At 42.1% G+C, this 20,697-nt stretch overlaps 1 protein-coding gene and 1 pseudogene across 1 annotated transcript in view; both read left to right on the forward strand.

Annotated features, from left to right (window-relative positions):
- Positions 1-20,697, forward strand: part of LOC102845597 (rho-related GTP-binding protein RhoJ-like) — a 140,438-nt gene that overhangs the window by 97,262 nt on the left and 22,479 nt on the right. The window contains exon 2 of the mRNA XM_006891791.1: positions 3,658-3,716. Coding sequence (XP_006891853.1) covers positions 3,658-3,716 — 59 coding nt within the window. The remainder of the gene's footprint in view (positions 1-3,657; positions 3,717-20,697) is intronic.
- On the forward strand, positions 17,909-18,788 carry LOC102845185 (annotated as a pseudogene).

Genomic DNA, 20,697 nt, shown 5'->3' on the forward strand with positions numbered 1-20,697 from the left:
GTATTTGTCCTTTTGTGACTGAGATACTTCACTCAGCATAATGTGCTCCAGGGTCACCCATTTTGAATAATATTGCATGAGTTCCTTATTTTTCAATGCAGCATAGTATTCGATTGTGTGAATATAGCACAGCTTCTCCATCCATTCATTTGTTGATGGGCACTGAGATTGTTTCCAACTCCTTGCTATTGTGAACAAAGCCCTCATAAATATGGTTGTGCATATATCTGCTTGGAAGTCAGTTATGGTCTCTTTGGGGTATATTCCCAGTAATGGAATTGCTGGGTCAAATGGTATCTCTATTTGCAACTTTTTAAGAAAGTGCCATACCGTCTTCCACAGTGGCTGCACCATTTTACACTCCCATCAACTGTGAATAAGGGTTCCAGTTTCTCCATAACCTTACCAGCTTTTGTTGCTTGCTGTTCTGTTAAATTTTGCTATTCTGACTGGGTGAAATGGTATCTCATAGTTGTTTTAATTTTTATCTCTCTTAGAGCTAGGGATTTTGAACATTTCTCCATGTGCTTGTTAGCCATCTGAATGTCTTCTTTGGTGAAGTGTCTGTTCATATCCTGTGCCCATTTTTCTACTGGATTACTTTCCTTTATCTTGTTGTAGTGCTCAAGTATTTTATAAATTCTGCATATAAGTCCCTTATCTGACATGTCATTACCAAATACTTTTTCCCAGTCTGTGGCTTCCCTCTTTACCCTGTTGGAGAAGTTTTTGGATGTGCATAGGGATTTGATTCTTAGAAGATCCCACTCATCTATTTTATCTTCTCCTGGCTATAGGTTTTTCAGGATACTTGGAAGACTGCTTATGTTGTGCATTAGGACTTGCAACGTTCTTCCAAGCTTTGAGTACTTTAAAGAGATTCTTGACAGTAAATTTTCCCAATACAGTACATCATTGATTTCTTGACTACCGCTACCAGGAGTGTTGATTATGAAGCTAAATAGACTGAAATTCTTGATTATATCAATCTTTTCTCCTCTATTATGATATTTTCCATTTATCCAGTGTTTTCTTGTTGAAATGTAATCTACATTGAAGTTTATGGTTTTTATCTTCTTCAGTAAGAGCTTCGAGTCTTCTCTTTCTACAACCAAAGTTGCATTATCTGCATGACATAACAAAATCTTTACAATATCAGCTACACTTACTACACTTATGACCCAAGGAAACCCAACCCTGCATGGTCAGGTCTTCAGCACCATTGGGTAACACACTTCTCCAGTGCACCCTGGGGATCTGTGGGCTGTCCCTTCTGTCTCAGCTCATACATACCCTCCTCCAGACAGCTTTCTTTGAACTACCACCATGACTATGTGCACAGATGCACACACCCATATCCTGCCTCTAGTAAATGTTAACTCCACTGTGTTGTGATAGTACTTTACCACTAGTCTCCATGCTCCGTGACAGAGGACATCATATTCAGTTATTCCATTCCCAATACAGATGAAGGGAAGATAAGTTGTTTTCAGACTCTTGGTCAACCTCCCAACTCCTGAGCTCACACTCAGCTCAGGCCTGTGAAGTTCCCTGGAGCCAACACTGGGCGAAACCGTTGAAGCTAAAGGAAAAAAACAGGCTCCAGGGAATGAATGTTCTTTTCAGAAAATGGTGGAAATGTGAGGAGGTGCTTCAAGGCTCTTATGACAAAGGTCACAGCCATTGCCTAGGAATATTAATAGTGCCCATTGGGCAGCAAGGAGGGGGACCTTGTTCTGGAACTCACTCCACAGATGGTCCAGGCCTGTGTGTCAAGGATGTCCCAATGGGTCTCAGAAACAGCTGCCTGTGTCCTACACATACTGGACTCATTGCAGGCAGGAAATTCCATGTTGTAATAGCTGGATTCCTTCCCTTCATTCCTGATTCATGACGAGCCAGTGAATTGGTCATTAAAGAAATCATTTAGGCAGATTTCAGGAACATCTGACTGGGGAGTTTTTTTCATCTCCCAGTGCACACATAAGAAGAAAAGTGAGAGAGGACAGAACTTGGGGCCAGGCGGCCTCACCTTCATTTCCATTGCTAGCCTGACTTATGAGAGGAAGCAGACGTGTTTCAAAGCCCTTCTTCTGTCAGCGAGGCAACTCGAGTTAGCTTGGGATGCGTTCACCACTCCCAAATGCACATTTGAAAGCTCAGCTGCTGGCCGAGGCCATGGTAGGCAGCAGAACACTTGTTGATCTGAGTAGACTACAGCAATTGCCACCAATGTCTGAAGAGGTAGTGATTTTAAACAAGCGCTTTTCAGAGAATGAGCCATTCAAACGTCAACACGCATTATCACATTATCCGGAACCACATTATCCGTCAGACTTTGCTTTGCTATAAAACGTGCTTCACATACATGCAGTCCTTTAATCTGAAAACACAAAGAAGTAAAATCACCAAACCAGCACCTTCGGCCAGAAAGCCAACCAGGGAATTCCGCTGGCATCGAATAGGTTTGGTAACAAAGAATCGCCATTCCTTTTCTTTTTTGTTTCTGCACAGTTAACGATAGGAGGACTCTAAAGTCATCTTTGCATTACATTTTCACTATTTCCCCCCTTTATTCAACAAAGGGCGTGGGGAGGGGAATCAAATTATCCGTCAGACTTTATTTCCTTACCAAAGAAAGATTCAATTTCTCTGGAAATTTAAATTTGTCTTTTCCATTTACCAAGTAAATTGTGCCACTTCTACATTTGATCTGTTCGGTCTCCATCTCGCTCAAGTCGAGACTTTATTTCATTTCCAGCCAGGTACAAGCAGTTGGTATCCTTATATTATTTCGCACTTTAAAACACTATTGCTTGGCCAGCCAAGAAGCCTGCTGGGTAAATCAAGCTCTCTGCTCTTTACTCAACCTACACACCCTTTAGAATTTTGAAACCAAAACCATACTAAGGCACAAGAATATTTTCTTAAAAAATTAGTAAACGTTAAGCTCTTTTCATTTAATTGTTTGCTTTGCTATAAAACGTGCAAGAGGGTTTATCTTTATTTACAGGGTTTTATTAGCATTTCAAAAACAGATTAAAAAGCTGAACAATTTGTAGCATAGAAGTTGTTTACAATTCTGGATCCTGAAAGGTGACTCGTGAAATAAAATTTAAAAAAAAAAATAGGTGACTAAAAAGGGATCTCATATCTTTTTACTTCAGGAATTTTAAATTCTAGAGCTTATCACTGGTGGACAGTGCTTCAAGTATGCAGCTGTTAACCTAAAGATCAGTGGTTCAATCCCACTTGGCCACCTTCGGGAGAAGTATGTGGCAGTCTGCTTCTAGATTCTAGCCTTGGAACCCCTCCAGAGCTATTCTATTCTGCCCTATAGGATCTCACTGAGTCAGATTTACCTCAATGGCAACCAGTTCAGTAAGATCCACTGAACAACCTGCAGGATTTCCTAGTGACTCCAATAATACTTACCTTGGTTGAGAAATTTGGATGTGGCTCAACCCATATGCTCAAGCTGCAGTCCAAGGTTGCCTTTCATTTAGAAAGCATGCTGTCAGCTTGGTTCAGAATATACATGGGTGAGGCATATGCTCATCAGCGCTGCCCGGGGAGATGTTGGCATAGAGAAATGTGACGGCTCTTGGTTGAAGCTGGCTTTTCATGGACTCCCCTCTTCTCTTCTCTTCTCCATAGTTACTGTGACAGTGGGAGGCAAGCAACACTTGCTCGGACTGTATGACACCGCAGGACAGGTACATTTTCATTATCTTCATTCATTAAGGGTTTGAGGGGTTGGGAGGATGTCTTATTTGGCTAGACATATGGGAGCCTTTCTAAGAAACTAACGGATAATACAGATATTACTCATACTGATCGTCTTCAGCCAATTTGTTGTCTACCTAAATGACAACCCAAAGTACATTCTTCATATTTTAAAAAATTTGCAAGTACAAATAACTAAAGCATTACAATACTCAAGGAGTCTATAGATAAAGAAAAGCCTGCTCAGGGATTGATGACTTTCATAACAGAAATAATGCATGTTTGAGCAAGAGTTTCAATTTCTTCCTATCCAGACCTATTCCAGATCCAAGATTAATGAGCCCATTTCATAGATTTTTTTGAGTGACGCTTTTTTTTAATTTCCATGTTATTTTCTCTTATCACATTCTGAGTTGCCTAACGAACTATGAAAAGGTCCAAAAAGGGCAGGGGTAGGGTATGAGGACAAAATAAGATGAAGATGGATTAAATGTTTGAGGGGTGGGGGTGGGGGGGTGGGGACAAAAGGGGTATTAAAAAAATCCCGGGTGCCTTCCAAATGTGAAATTCAACCTCAGTTATTACAAACTGGGGATTAACACAATGCTCTAAGATTCTTAATACACTCTCACTCTGTCAGAAATATGTCTTCAAATTGGCGAACTTGGTCAAGCAGTAATGTAAGGCAGTGGACTAGAGCCTACATTATCCAATCACATGCACATGCTCTACCTGTGTCTACATGACACTCCATCTTTCTGTTCTCATTCTGCTCTCTCCATTATGAAAACCTGCTGATGTTGTAAGTGCCTGGGTCAGAGGAGGAGAAACAGTTAAGCAGTGGATGGCCGTGGCCCAAGTTCTTGGATAGAGCTTTTAGTTACCATATGTCTTGGGTCATTTATTTAGGTCAAAATCAGCAGGTCGTTCAGTCTGTTCAAATTTATACATCTCAAGTCCTACCGAGTGAACATTTGACCATATTTTTTTCCACTGTGAGTTTCCTGGTAATTGTTATTTGTACTTATGCCTTTGTCTTGGCTTTTTTTCTACAGTTATCTGGAAATGTGTTATGGGGTTTTTGTTGGGTTTTTTTTTTTTCTCCTCTCACTGCAAACTCTTTGCTAGAAGGAAAAATCAATGGAATTATCTTTGGGATTTCTGCATATGTTTTCAAAGACTACTGAATGCATGTACAGTAGTTAAGCACTTAACTGATAATAGAAAGTTCCCCAGTTTGATCCCACCAACCACCACATGGTTAATAGATGTGCTTCTGAAACTATTTACAGCCCTGGAAACTCAAGGGGAAGTTCTACTTTGTGTGCAGCATTGCGGTGGTGGTGGTGGTGGTGGTGGTGGTGGTGGTGGTGGTGTCAGAACTAGCTCATAGCTGACCCTCCACTGGGTTTTCGAAGACAGTAAATCTCATGGGAGAGGATTGCCCATCTTCCTTTCACGGAACAACTAATAGATTTGAACCATTTATCTTTGGGTTGCTAGTATAATTCTTTATCACTGTTGTTGTTGTTGTTATGTGCCATCAAGTCGCTTGCGACTCATAGCGACCCTATGTACAACAGCCCTAAACTCTGCTCTGTCCTGTGCCAATCACACTGTCTCTCACACTCCCATCCCGATTATCCCAGTCACTGAATCAATCCACCTCATAGAGGGCCTTCCCTTCCTGCGCCGTCCCTCCACCCTCCCAAGCATGATGTCCTTCTCCAAGGACCGGTCTCTCCTCACAACATATCCAAAGTATGTTAGACGGAGCCTCAGAATCCTTGCCTCCAAGGAGCCACCTGGTTTAACCCTTTCCAGGATGAATCTGTTTGTTTTCCTAGCAGTCCATCACTAAGCTAACAGATATTAAATCAATAATATCACATGCAAGCAAAAGCTTGCTGAAGATTATCTATAAGTGACTGGAAGGGTACATTGACAGAATTACCAGAAATACAAGCTGGATTTGGAAGAGGTAGTGACACTAGGGACATCATTGTCAATGTCAGATGGATCTTGACTGAAAGCAGAAAGTAACAGAGGAATGTCTGTGTTTCATTGACTATGAGAAGGCATGTGACTGCATGGATCACAACAAATTGTGGTTAACCTAGAGAAGAATGGGAATTTCAGAACACTTGATTGTGCTCAAACTAAGCTTGGACCAGAAAGCAGTCTTCAAAACAGAGCAAGGAAACACTGCATGGTTAAAAATTAGAAAATAAGTGTGTCAGGGCTGTGTTCTATCTCCATATCTTTTCAATCTGTACGCAGAACAGATCACTTGAGAGCTGGATTTTATGAAGAGAAATGTGGCATCAGATTTGGAGGAAGACTCATCAACAACCTACATTTATATAGATGACACAGACTTACTTGCTGAAACTGAGGAGAACCTGAAGCATTTGCTGCAGAGGGTCAAGGACTGTTATTTGAAATATGTGCTAAAGTTCAACATCAGGAAAACAAAGATTCTCACCACTGGGCAGATTGACAGCATCATGATAGATGGGAAAGAGATTGAGATTATTAACAATTTCAGCTTGTTCAGCTCCACAATCAACACTCTTGGCACTAGCAATCAGGAAATCTAAAGATTAATTGCATTCAGAAAGTCTGCTGTCAAGGACATTTCCACAGGGATGACAAGTAAGAATATCAATCTAGAGACTTAGGTGCACCTGATCCAGGCCATGGTCTTTGCAACTAATTGCTATTGCATCACAGAGCTGGATAATGATCAAAGATGACAGAAGAAGAACTGATGATTTTTAGTAGTGCTGGGGAAGAAAGAGTTCTGAACCTACCATGGACTGTCAAGAAAACTAACCATCTATCCTAGAGAGAATGAAACCAAGCTGCTCCTTGGACACAAGGATTTTGAGACTCCATCCCAAACACTTTTGGCATGTAGCCAAAAGGGACTAATCTTTGAAGAAAGATATAATGATTGGAAGAGTCAAGGGACAGTGCAGAAGAGGAAGACCCCAGATGAAATGGACTGACAAAGTAACTGGGGTAATAAGGATAGGTGTGTCAGAGATCGTGAGATTGGCTCAGTGTAGAGCAGGATTCAGAGCTATTGTGCGTAGAGTCAGTATGAGTCGTAGTCATCTTGATGGCACATAACCACACAGCAAGCCACCAGAACTCCTTGGTTATTATGAATCAAAATGAACCCAAGGGTAGTAGATGTCATTTGGGTATAAATGCACAAGGACCATCAAAGTCTGATAGCAGTCCCACTAGGGTAGCGGGGGACCTGTACAACCTGCATCTGGCTCCAAACACCTAAAAATGTTCACCTTCCTCCCTTATTGACAAATAACTACTTTGTCAAGCTATTCTCAGCAACTTGAGACTTGAAGAAATCCTTTGTGTTAACAACAAACTACAGAAGTAGGAAAATCTGTTTCTCAAATTATGGTGTTGATTGAGAGTATTGAATATACCATGAACTGCCCAAAGAACCAACACATTTGTCATGGAGAAAGTGCAGTGAGAGCCCCTTAGAGGCGAGGATAGTGAAACTTAGACTCATATGCTTTGGGATGTTATTAAGTCCAGTCCTTGGAAAAACATATCATACTGGGGAAAGCAGAGGATCAGCAAAAGAGAGGACAACCCTCAATGAGATGAAGTGGCACAGTGGCTGTACCATTGGGCTCAAGTCTGGCAGAGATTGTGAGGACGGCACAGCATAGGGCAAAGTTCTGATCTGTTATTCATAAGGTAGCTAGGAGTTGTAGTTGACTCAGCAGCACCTAACAATAACAGGTTACCAAACAGAAGAATCAACCTGTCTCTTCTGACCTATAAGGCTTCGGTGCTGTGCACACTGGACTTCTTCCCCACCAGACAGTTTTCTAACAATAGCAGGATGTGATTCTTGGAGCTGAATTTTGCCTACTCAAATGAGATCACATGAATATGGAGTGTCACCATTTATCAAGTATTCACAGCCTGAAAGAGAAAGAAGTTTATACCTTTCTTTCCCATAATCAGATTTTCTGAACATAATCTAGTTTCAAAGCTTCAGTACTAGAAAAAAATTTTTCCTGACTCTGCAGCTTTTAAAATGTTTTCTTTGGATTCTAAAAAGAAGAGGAGGAGGGGAACGCACCGCACACTCTTCACACAAGGTCTCCACTTGTTCCTTCCTCTGTAGGAATCCACAAAAACTATTCATTTCTGTTAATCCAGAACAACCTTCACAGACTTCTATTTCATTTCAAGTCCAATAAAATGACTTGAAAACGCTGGTAAAATTCAATTATTCTTTACCATTGCTCTGTCCTTTTTGAGGAAAGTTTCTTCAAACTCCTATCAGAGAAAGTAAAAATAGCCCAAACCTCTGACCCAGTAAAAGTGATGAACATTTGTAAAATATAACAAATGGGTTATAATTATTTCTGCAACTTAACTTTAATTTACTGCTTTCCACCAGCTCCTCTGAAAACTCAGAAGAGGACCAAGTTTTGAGGGAAGCATAAAACGTAAGGGAAAGGAATAAGAACATATCTTAAGGTTTCTTGTCATCCTAAAATTCTATGACTGATTTATTGTCATCAAGTAAAAACTAACTCAAATTTGACCCTCTAGCTTGGGACGGTAGAGGACAGTGCAGGAGAGGAAGATCCTCTATGAGGTGAATTGATTCAGTGACTGGAGGAATAGGGATAGGTGTTGTCAGAGATAGTGATATTGGCACAGGATAGATCAGGCTGTTGTACATAGGGTCGCTATGACTCACAGGCGACTCGAAGGCACATAACAACCAAAACAGTGGGTTTCCAAGGCTGTAAATCGCACAGGAGGGAAATTGCCCATTTTTCTCCCTCAGAGCAGCTGTCTTGGATTCATAATTAATGTCTTTAGTACCAGCAGTCAGGCCATCAGGACACATATAGCATAGGGAAGTCTGCTGTCTGGGATCTTTCCAAAGTCAAGAAGAGCAATGAGGTCGGTGTAAAGACTAAGGTATGTCTGATTAACACCCCAATCTCTCCAATCGCCTGCTATGCGTCTGAAAGCTGAACAAGGAATAAGTATGACAGAATTATCAGTGCCTTTGAGTTGTGGTGTTGGATAAGAGTGCTGCATATTCCATGAACTGCCAAAAGAATAAACAGTTATGTCTTAAAGTGCAACCAGATTGTTCCTTGGAGGCAAGAATGGCAAAGCTTCATCTCACATACTTTGGACATGTTGCTAGGAGAGGCTATTCCTTGGAAAGGAACATTATGCACGGATAGGTGAAGTGTCAGCAAAGGAAAGGAAGACCCTCAGTGAGTTGGACTGATGTAGTGTCTATGGCAATGGGCTCAAATGTACAGGGGATGACAAAGGTGATGCAGGCTAGGACAGGGTTCAGATCAATTGCATGTCAGGTCATACTGGACACATGATACTTAACAATGACAAAAACAACAAGATGGAGTATGAGATTTTGCATTTCTTTTTTTAAATTTATTTATTTCTTTTTCGTGTCAATGAACATCTACAGAGATTTTGGAATTCCATTCATTGTTGCACCCTTCTCCCCGCCCACCCCACCTCCTGCCCTCCCCCCACCCTGTTTGCTCCTCTCCTTGAAAAGCAAAACTCCCCCATTGGTACACAATCCCCCCCCCCCCCCCCCCCCCCCCAAATATAATCCACTCTGCAACCCTCATTGCATACTCCTACGATAAACATAATGCCCTAAAATATAATACTTTTAGACTATTCTCTCCCCCATAGACTTCAATGCCGTAAACATATTTCATCCAGTTTTTCTCAGTCTTACTCCCACCCCGATGCCAGCCTCATTCTACAACAGTGGCACCATATAGCATTTGTCCCTTTGTGACTGAGATACCTCACTCAGCATAATGTCCTCCAGGGTCACCCATTTTGAATAATATTGCATGAGTTCCTTGTTTTTCAATGCAGCATAGTATTCCATTGTGCGAATATACCACAGCTTCTCTAGCCATTCATTTGTTGATGGGCATTTAGGTTGTTTCCAACTCTTTGCTATTGTAAACAAAGCTGCGATAAACATGGGTGTGCATATATCTACTTGGATGTCATTTATGGTTTCTTTAGGGTACATTCCCAGTAGTGGAATTGCTGGGTCAAATGGTATCTCTATTTGCAACTTTTTGAGAAAGTGGAGGTTTTGCATTTCTATTAGATCCCCTGAAGAGCTCTGGAGGTCCATAGGAAGCTGTGCTGCCAATCTAAAGGTGACTGACATCTCTATGGCAGGTCAAATCCACCAGCAGCTCCTCAGGAGAGAGCTGGGCAATCTCCTTCATTGTAACTTAAACTTTAGAAGCCCAGTGGAGGGTCAGCTAAGAGTCAATTCAAATGCTACAGTAATAAGCCTAAGCTTGACCATGTCCCCTGGAAATGCTATTGTTTGTTGATCTGGGAACCACAACTGGAGGAACACTGTTTGAAAGCCTGGCTCACTGAGAAATATCTGGAGCTCCACCAGGAAGCTTGTGGAAAAGTGCAGAATCTCGGGTCTCATCCCAGACCTACTAAATTTAAAAAATCATTTTAACAAGATTCCCAGGTGATTTCTCACAGCAAAATGCCTCAAATCAAAATTGGAGCAGCTCTACCCAAGAAGTCTCATCCATCATTTTGCTGTACCATGGTGGCTGGCTTGTTGCTTTGATGTTGAAATCTATGCCATTCATTTCATTATTAAAAAGGGCATTTCAATATTGAGCCTAAATGACAACTCTGTAGGTTGCAATAGCATGTTGTTGTTGTTTAATGCCGTCGAGTCGTAGACGACTCATAGCGACCCTATGAACGAACAGCCTGAGCACTGTTCGTACAAAGAGTTTCCAGAGGCAAGCCATTTTGGAAGTGGATGCCGCTCCTGCTAGCTGTAAAACTACAAGGAAGCCCAGTTGGTAAGACTATTATTCAAATTTACATATCAACCACTAATGCCAATGATAGGGAAATTAAAGATGCTGACCAATTTCTGAAGTCTGAAATTGATCTAGCATGCAATTAAAATCAAAACTTGCTTTTTATCAGTTGATACAATTGATAATTACTAGTGACTAGAAAGTTAGAAACAGAAAGATTAGCAATTGGAAAGAAGACCTTGTTTATTTTTTTAAAATTTCATAAGAAATCTTATGATAAAAGTTTTTTTAATCCACAATGACTTATTCATTGTACATACACTCTTTTTAATTATATAACCACTAGAATTATGGGCCTTGCAGATAGAATACATAGGAATCAAATCAGCTATATTGGAAGAAAAACTATACAGAAGCTCAATATGTTGTTAGAATAAGGCCAGGGGCCAACTTTTGATCATACCATCAAATACACGTGCTGAAGTTCAAGTTGAAGCTAAGGAACTAAGTTCACAAGAGCCCATATACAACCTAAGAATATGCCATCTGAATTTAGAGGCCATCTGAAGACCCATTGACTCATTAAGTACAGCCCCTGAAGAGCCACTGGAGGGTCAGCCATGAGTCAGTTCCAACTTAATGGCACATACCAACAACAATACTACAGAGAATAGATGGAACATCAGGGATGTACTAAATTGAAAACACTTAGTAGTGGGATGACATCTCACATGAAGATAGGGAAAGATTATAATGTCAGGAAAGACAGAAAAGATGAAAATAGATGTCAAAACAGACTCTGAAACTTGCTCATGACTCGAGAACAGCCATGGCAAATGGGAAAATGATGGAAGGCACCCAGTCTACCTAAAACAGCTACAGCTTCCACCAGCCCAGGCCTGAAGCATACTCCAAGCTTTCCTAATCTGGCTACACAATTGTAGAAGAGTTCTCATGGAATCTCACACACACACACATACACACACACACACACACAGAAAGAGAGCGAGAGAGAGAGAGAGCCAGCACATGGCAGCTGCTAGCCAATAATGCTTCCCTCCTAAAAATCCTGAAACAAATTAACACTTGGACTTTGAGTGGAATCCTCCAGATTTCCAAACATCAGGCTAGGCAGTGAAAGGAAGGCTTTATCTTGGGGTGACTCTGCTTATTGCCCCTCACACGAAGGGAGGCAGTAAGCCACTTGAGATTTTGCCAACGCATCCAGCACAGGGCATGTAGTGTGTTCCTCTCTAAAAGATATTTCTAGGCCTCACATTTTTGTCTTGGCTACAAAAAGAGGTCCCAGAACAGTCTTTCCCGTGGCATACTTGCAAGCCAGTTAGAAAGCCTCATGAGAGACTGAGTGGAGAACAGGAGACCGGGGTTGAGACTGAGCATCAAATTCCTCACTGAGGAATACCAAACAGGAAGGAGGGTCTTCCTCAGATCAGCCACTTGGAGTGGACACAGCCACAGCATCCTCACTCAGCTCAGTGGCATGGACAAAGCACTGCTCAGATTGTGATTTCTCTGGCCAAACCCCAAGATGGACATACTTCTACAGCAGCACTTGAAAAAATTGGCAAATAACAGCATTGCCAGAGAAGGATGAGAATCTCCTGGCAGCAGAAGCTAAGTGCAGCCTCCTGGTCAACCTCACCAGTCAGTCACTGGCTTTCTCAGCAGGGAAAATCCTAAAGTACTCTGTATACAAGAACCACAGAATTGGGGGCTGTCTGTATGTGGGTAAGCATAGGATATTGCCTGTGTGACTAAGAAACCAAGGCCCACGTGTCACCAGTGACTGTAGGAGAGCAGGGACAGCAAAGACATCAGCTGCCTTGTCATTCAGCCAGGGCTGTGGACTGCGCATGATCATTCCAGCCTGGTTTCTGGAGCCCCTTTTTCCTCCAAAGGCTAAAGAGGCTTGTGTCCAGGCAGGGAGGGAAGTACAGCTGGGTTTACTGGCAACTCAGGGTCAACTTGGAAGGACACATGCCTTCGCCTTTGCTATTAGCTGAACTGACAGAGACATCTGGAGCACGAGATCTGGCATTAAGCCCTGGAAAGTTTGCCTAAAACCTCAGAACATGTTTTTTCCTCATGGAGCAAACTCAAACGTTCCCGATTACATGTGTTTTTGGAAGTGCGTGATTTAGCAGCTTAGGGAAAAGTTTGCATCCACAGGAAGTTATCAGTAAAAGTGACCTTAAACACCATCTTCATTCTCTACAAATAATGAAACATGGAACCGCAGAGATACGGATTCAGGATCCACTCGGAGGGTGCAAGCATTTCGGTCTCATTACTGCTTGGTTTAGGAAAAATCTAATTTCAGATTCAGCTCTGAAATCCACTGGGGAAGGAAATTTGAGGGCGCAAATGGCTGAACTCTAGGCTGCTCATCGAAACCCTGATGACTCATATCCACCCAGTGTCTCCACAGGAGTGAGACTCTATCATCTATTTCTGTAAATATTACCACTTAGAAAACTCTAAGAGAAAGTTCTTCTCTAACACATATAATCTAAGTCAAAATCAACTCAACAGTACCCAGCAACACACAGTAAAGGTGGAAAAAATTTGAGGGGAACTGCAGCTGTTGTTGACATAGAATGACACTGTAAGTAATTAAGGAAGGGCTTAATTAATGAACAGTGTTCAAGACACTGTTCTAATTTCCCTTCCAATACTCACACATTTTGATCTAACAACCTCTGAACTTTACTTCTATATCAATTGAGGCAGAGAGCATTAGACAGTAGATACGAGTCTAGAATTTGAATCCAGAAAATAAGTCTATATCCTTAAGTGCTGTATTAGGTTCTTGCCCCAAACATGGTACCACCTTTTCCAAACCAAGCCTGACTAATAAAAGCATGCTTACTGAAAAATAAGAAAATGAGGCTTGTGCTGGAAAGCCTAGTATGAATGACACTAAATCCAAGAGGATCAATTAAAAAGCAAATACTATTTCCAAGTTATTATGAGCAAGGAAGAGGTGATGTGGGGGCACTAAATGCAATCTCCCTAACTCCAAGTTGTAAAACCCTGGGAATTTACTAGCAAAGCAAATCCTCAGGCCTCGCTGGAGACCTGCTGCTGAATAGTAATTTGCACGTTTAGTAAGACCAAAAGATTCAAATGCGTATAAAGTCTGAGAAATGCTAACATTTTAATTGTCTTGCCACCAGTGCCATCATTACACTGTTCTCTCAAGATAGGACCCAAGGGTTTGGCCTATCTGATGCTGGGACTTAACACTTTTTTGTGTTTTAATGATGATCCATAGTTAACCTCAAAAACTCAAACCAAATATTCTCCTGACTTCAAAGTGAAGTTAGGTGAAAGCTCTCAGAAACTTACCTTCCACTCAGTCCTTCCCCACGTTCCCATCCCAGCCTCTGGGCCCACTGTAAAGCCCCATGTGAATCCATTTAGATTCAAATATTGTCTCCACTAGGAAGAAATTTCTAACCACCTGTCTGTCTTTCTCAATTTGAAAGCTGGAAGGGACCTGAAATATAAACTGGGCCATTCATCCAGTCCTCATAAATCCTTTATTATCATCTTAACATGTAATGAGCCAACGTGGGCTCAAGGCAAACTTCCTGTAAAATTAGTTTCAGTTTGCTTTATATGCATGTAAAAGTTGGACAATAAATTAAAAAGACCACAGAAGAACTGGTGCCTTTGACTTGTGCTGATGGTGAAGAATATTTACTATATTATGGACTGTTGTTGTTGTTGTTTACTATAGAGTCAAAATCAACCCATAGCTGACCCTCCAGCGGGTTTTCAGAGGCAGTTAATTGCACAGGAGATTGCCCATCCTTCTCCCATGGAGCAGTTGGGGCCTCAAACCACGTGCCTTTGAGATTGCAGTGCAGCTTCATACCACTAAGCCATCAGAACTCCCTATACTATGGGCTACCAAAGAATAAACATATTTGTTTTAGAGCAAGTGCAGTCAGTCTATTCTTTATAATCAAGGATAACGAGACTTTTTTGTGTGTATTTTGGGCATATTGTCAGGATGGGCCAGTCCTTGGGAAAAAACACTACGTTAGGGGACGTAGAGACCACAGAAATGGAGAAGACCTTCAACGAGATGTTTTGACACAATGATTGCACCAATGGGCTTGAACATAGCAGAGACTGTAAAGATGATGCAGAGAGAACACTTCCTTTTGTCCTTACAAATCCCTGGCCATATTTCACAGCTGCAGCCAGGGTCCTAAAGGGACTGAAAAAAGTCCCACATTCTGGGCAGTGCAAGTGTTAGTGGGTTTTGGTGGGGTTTTTTTTTTTTTTTAGGTTACTTAATGATTAAATCAATCTGTTTAGACTGTGTTTTCTTCAAGATATAGCTGGGGGCTAGGAGAACATTAGCCAAGCTTGAGCAGTGTCTGACTCCCCCAGAGAGCTTTCCAGAAACACACACACACAGTGCAGCCTCTCCCCGGAGTCTCTGACTCTGGAGCACTAGGTGGGGGCCTGAGACTGTGTATCCCTAACAAAAACCTAGGTAATGAAAACGCACTATTCTAGTCCCGGGACTATTCTTCAGGAAATACTGTTCTGATCTGCAGGGAGCTCCGGTGGTCGGCCAACCCAGAGACAGGTGATTCAAATCTACCATCTGCTCTGAAAACTTATTGGAGGGTTAGCTGAGAGTCGGGTCCAGCAGGACAGCCATGAGTTGAGCTGATCCTGATCTCTGAAGTTTCTTCCAGCCTGAAGATTGCATTTTTATTTCTCTAATTTAGTCAGATAAATACTCTATATCAGTTTATTTTCACATTAGCTAACAAAGAGCAACAGAAATCTCACTTGTCTTGCTTTTTCACGTAAAGAATTGTTTCAGGTATGTTTTTCTTCCTCTAGCTGAATTTCCAGTTCTTACTAAGGTTCTGTAGTCCATGTAGCACCCTTAACACGTTGCCGCAAATGACGGCAAATATGTTTCTAAGCATGATGGTCAATTTTAAAAGTGTGCGGCAACATATTAATAGAGCTAGATAATCAGTAGGCAATATATTATAAAATTTTAAACGAAATTATATAGCAGAACTAAGATTTCTGTAGACCATAGAAGAGGACAAAGTCCAATCACCAGTTCAATAATAGGTTATCAGCCAAAAGACCTTAACCAGGGAAGGTGGGGGGGAAACACTGCTGTGGAATCAAGCCAGCTGCGACTACTGGCTTAGTGGTAAGGATTTGCATCGCCAAAGCAAATGTATGAGGTTCAGAACCAACATCTGCTCCAGGGGAGAAAGAGGAGCAATCTCCTTTCAGGTGATGAACTGCGTCTGAAAACTCACCGGAGGCTTAGCTATGGGTCACTTTTGACTCAATGGTACATAACAATAACAACAACATTTCCCCACAAAGCAGCTGGTGGGCTTGAACTGCCAACCTTTCATTTAACTTCCAGGTGCTTAGTCATTGAATCACAAGGATTTCTCTAGCAAGAGGACAAATAAGCTGAAAAAGAAACTTCTCTCATCTTCCCACCTGATCAGTCCAATTCTTTCTTACTTAATATGCACATAACTTAAATCAAGAATTCCTTTAATAATTTTCAGATGGGTAAAAAAAAACTCAGCAAATACAAACTTGACTTGCTCCTACCTTATCTAGTGCAAATTTTCCCCAATATAATTTTCTCCCCTTTGGTTTGGTTAACTCTGAGTTTTAAAATATGTAGTGTCTGCTGACATCTGGTGGTACATTTGAGAAGTTGCAAGCCATGAAATAACGCTACGATACAAAACCCCCCAGCAAAAACACTGAGCTCAATTCACAGTTCCACTATAGAGTCCTACAGGACAGAAGTGAGCTGCCTCATAGGTTCCCAGTCTGTAAATCTTTGGGGAGACACACTGCTACATCTTTATCCTCAGCACTTTAATCACAACACACCAAGCTCCTCATAATCATTGTGCCCCCGAGGCTTCTCATACAGCTGTGGCCTAACATTTCTTTTAGATCTGCACGAGTAAAGGAGGAGTCTGTACATTACTGGATAACCGCAGTTTCAAGAAAATGTGTTTTTTTTTTAATTATAAGCTGAAGAAAATAGTATAGACATGATTAAGAGTAAGAGCTGGAATCAGGTTCCACTGCCTTCTGTCTGGTACTTATCATTCACTACTGAACTTTGTTAAACCTTTCCTGTCCCAATTACCTGCTTTTACTTTTTTTATACTATGTAATTCCAAATTGTGCTTCATGAAATGCATGATGAAATGAAGGAGAAACATATTGAGAAAATATGAACTTTGAGATTGTTACATGGGAGGGGCCCATGGTGGTAGGATCAGTGGGGTAAGGAGGCCCTTTCTTCAAATTCACATAATTAAAAAGGGTCACATCAGGTGGCAGTACATACAACAACTGGGAAGTATTTTCCAATGAAACGTGAGGCTGAAAATATTGGTGGGTGATATGTGTCCCACAAGTCACAAAAGGATTAACCTTGAATTTCATCTATGAAATAAGGATCTGATGGTACCATCTTTCTAGTTCTGCTGTGAGGACTTAATGCCTATAAACCTCTAAAACAATGTTTAACCCTAATAAACTCTGCTACATCCTCATGTCGGTGGTAAAGATAGGACTTTGAACCTGCTAAACCTGCTGGAAGGTCAGCTCTATGACGGTTCTGACTCATAGGTACACAACAATGACATCCCAGATGTACTGAATCAGGATCTATAGTTTAACAAGATCTGGTGTGGAAATAAAGATATCCTGGTGACGGTGTGATTAAAGCACACAATTGCTAACCAGAAAGGGTTAAAGGGTTGAAACCACCAGCCACTTAGCAGGAGAAATACAGGAGTCTGATTCTTTAAAGACTCACAGCCTTGGAAACCTGATGGGGCAGTTCTACTCCATACTATGTGGTTAGCTATAAGACATAATCAACTTGATAGTAATGGGTTGGGTTTATGGGGTAGGAAATGCAAATCCTCAGCAAGAATCTAAACCAGAATGAATCAGTTAGAAGCTCTAATGATGATAAAGTCTGTCCATTTCAATTCTATATACACCCCAAACTAATTAAGTCAGAATTTCTAGATAACCACTTTCATTGATCAATGGTAAAAAGATTGAAGGGGTCAGTGATTTCATTTCACTTGGGTCCACAATCAACACCCATGAAAGCAATAGTCGAGAAGGCGAATGATGGATGTAATGGATGTATTGCATTAGGCAAATCTAATGTCAAAGTTCCCACTTCCGCAGAGAGCTGAACTCAACCTTGGTATTGGTTATTGGTAGCCAACATGTCCCTGAAGATTCAGACAAGCAATGTAACCAACAAGAATGATCCCAAATCCATCAACTCTCGGGTCTTCATTGGAAACCTCAACACTGCTGTAGTGAAGAAGTCAGACGTGGACCATCTTCTCCAAGTATGGCAGTGTGGCTGGCTGCTCCGTGCACAAGGGCTATACCTTTGTCCAGTATGCCAATGAACGCCATGCCCAGGCAGCTGTGCTGGGTGAAAATGGACGAGTGCTGACTGGACAGACCCTAGACCTCAACACGGCTGGAGAGCCCAAGCCCAACAGACCCAAGGGACTAAAGTGAGCAGCATCTGCCGTATACAGTGGCTACAGCTTTGACTATGATTACTACCGGGACGACTTCTACGACAGGTTCTTTGACTATCGAGGCCGCCTGTCTCCGGTACCAGTGCCCTGGGCGGTCCCAGTGAAGCGACCGTGGGTCACAGTCCCCTTGGTCCGCCGTGTCAAAACTACCATTCCTGTCAAGCTCTTTGCTCGCTCCACAGCCATCACCACCAGCTCAGCCAAGATAACGCTAAAGAGCAGTGAACTGCAGACCATCAAGACAGAACTGACGCAGATCAAGTCCAACATTAATGCCCTGCTGGGCCGCTTGGAGCAGATTGCTGAGGAGCAGAAGGCCAATCCAGATGGCAAGAAGAAGGGTGGCAGCAGCAGTGGTGGTGGCAGTGGCAGTAGTGGAGGTAATAGCCGTCCACCTGCACCCCAAGAGGACACGGCTTCTGAGGCTGGCACGCCCCAGGGAGAAGCACAAGCTCGAGATGATGGTGATGAGAAAGGGCTGCTGACACACAGTGAAGAGAAGCTGGATGACAGCCAGGACACAGATACAGAAGACGGAGCCTTGCAGTAAGCAGCTTGACAGGAGTGAAGGCCACCGGCAGGAGAAGGGAGTGCACTATCCCAAGCCAGATGCCCACCCCTGGGTATCTCCCCAGTGGGTGTAGAGGAGCGCTGGCAGCAGGCACCTCCTCCCCACTAGGCATCTCAGCCAGTGCTACATTCTCTCCAGGTGGAGCTTTCAGCCTACCCCTTCCCCATGCACCTCCTTGTCTGTGCTGCCCAGGCCAAGGGCAGAGCACAGAGGTCCCCACACTTGTGCCCCCCACCCCAGGACACTCCCAGGATTTTTCTATAGGTTTGGAGAAGGCGGTGCCACAAGCAGGGGGGACCGTGATTAAGAAAAAAAAGAAAAGTATTTTTATTATACTATAGACTACCAGAAAAATAGACAAATTTGTCTTGTAAAAAGTGCAGCCAGAATGTTCCTGTCATGAATTGAATAGTGAATAAAATACATATACATAATGATATCATGTGGGAATTACATAGAGCTTTCCCCTGATTTGACAAATCTAGTTGTGGGACACTGAAGGTAGAATGCAACACTCCTTAATCTCAACCCAACATTAACTACATGTAATAATGGGAGGTTCCCTAGAGAGGGCCGGTAATATCTTTTCTCTCCATAGAAATAAAAGGGAAGGCCAAGGAAAGAGAGGTCCTTTATACCACTAAGAAATTATTTCCAGCAGTGGAGTCTGTTGATTGGAATATGGACCCCTGCTTGAAGAAACTCCCACCACAAAGGAAAATCAAAACACATGGAGATTCTTAATGAACGTGGGATAGTAAGGAAACAAGAACTTTATCCCACAGCCAAGAGAGAGAAGAGGCCTTCCCCTAGAGCTGACACCCTGAATTTGGACTTCTGGCCTTCTAAACTCTAAGAGTACATTTGTCTGTTAACATCATCTACTTGTGGTATCTGTTATAGCAAAAGTGGATTACTGAAACTCTTCCTTAGAAACAAAGATAACAAGATTCTGTTTCACGTACTTTGTACTCTGAAGGGGCTATTCACTGGAGAAGGAAATTATGCTGGGGAGAAAAAGAGAACCTCAGTAAGATGGATTCACACAATGGTCAGCACAATGGCCTCGTACATAGCTGTAATTGTGATTGCATAGAAACAGACAATGTTTAGTTCTATTGTATAGAAGATTGTTATGAATTGGAATCATTTGATGGCATCTAGCAATAATTTGGCAACAACTTAATTTTTAATGTCTGTTGTTAGGTGCTGTTGAGTCTAGTATGACGTAGCAATCCTACGAAAAACAGATCTGAACCCTATCTTGTGCCATCCTCACAATCACACACTTGAACCAATTGCTATAGTCACTGTGTCAACCCACCTGGTGGAGGGTCTTCCTCTCCTTTGCCATCCCTCCACCTTTCCATGCACGCTATCCCTCTGCAGGGAATAACTGCTCTTAGCAGCACGCCCAAAGTATGTGAGGTGAAGCGCTACCATCCATGCCTCCAAAGAACACTCTGATTGAGTAAGACACCTCTGTCTGTTCTTTTGGTAGTCCATGGGATATAAGCTGATGTAAAAAAGAGCAAGTTCCACATGGGGATGGCCATATTTGACCCTTACCAACCTCAAGGGAAAATTTCCATCAACAATACAAAGCCAGTTCTCCTGAGGTCAAACTTGTCCCCCATGCTCCCATACCTCTTTTCTCCTCATCCCAACACCAATTGTACTGCTTTACTGGGTCCAAATTCCAATGTGACAGCTCACAGACCACACAGACCCATATTAGAGAAGTCAGAGTCTATAATTTAGGTTAGTAGTAGAATCTAATCACTCAGGACAGCTTCTGAAATGTGATGACAAGTGTCTCAGCCGTGGTTTTAGGCCAGTCTTAGGAATCTCTCAGTCCCACCAGTTATGGCTCTCTCTCCCCTAGTCT

The sequence above is a fragment of the Elephantulus edwardii genome, unplaced genomic scaffold (assembly GCF_000299155.1).
Source record: "Elephantulus edwardii isolate Elephantulus edwardi_28Jun2011 unplaced genomic scaffold, EleEdw1.0 scaffold00104, whole genome shotgun sequence".
NCBI classification, from domain to species: domain Eukaryota; kingdom Metazoa; phylum Chordata; class Mammalia; order Macroscelidea; family Macroscelididae; genus Elephantulus; species Elephantulus edwardii.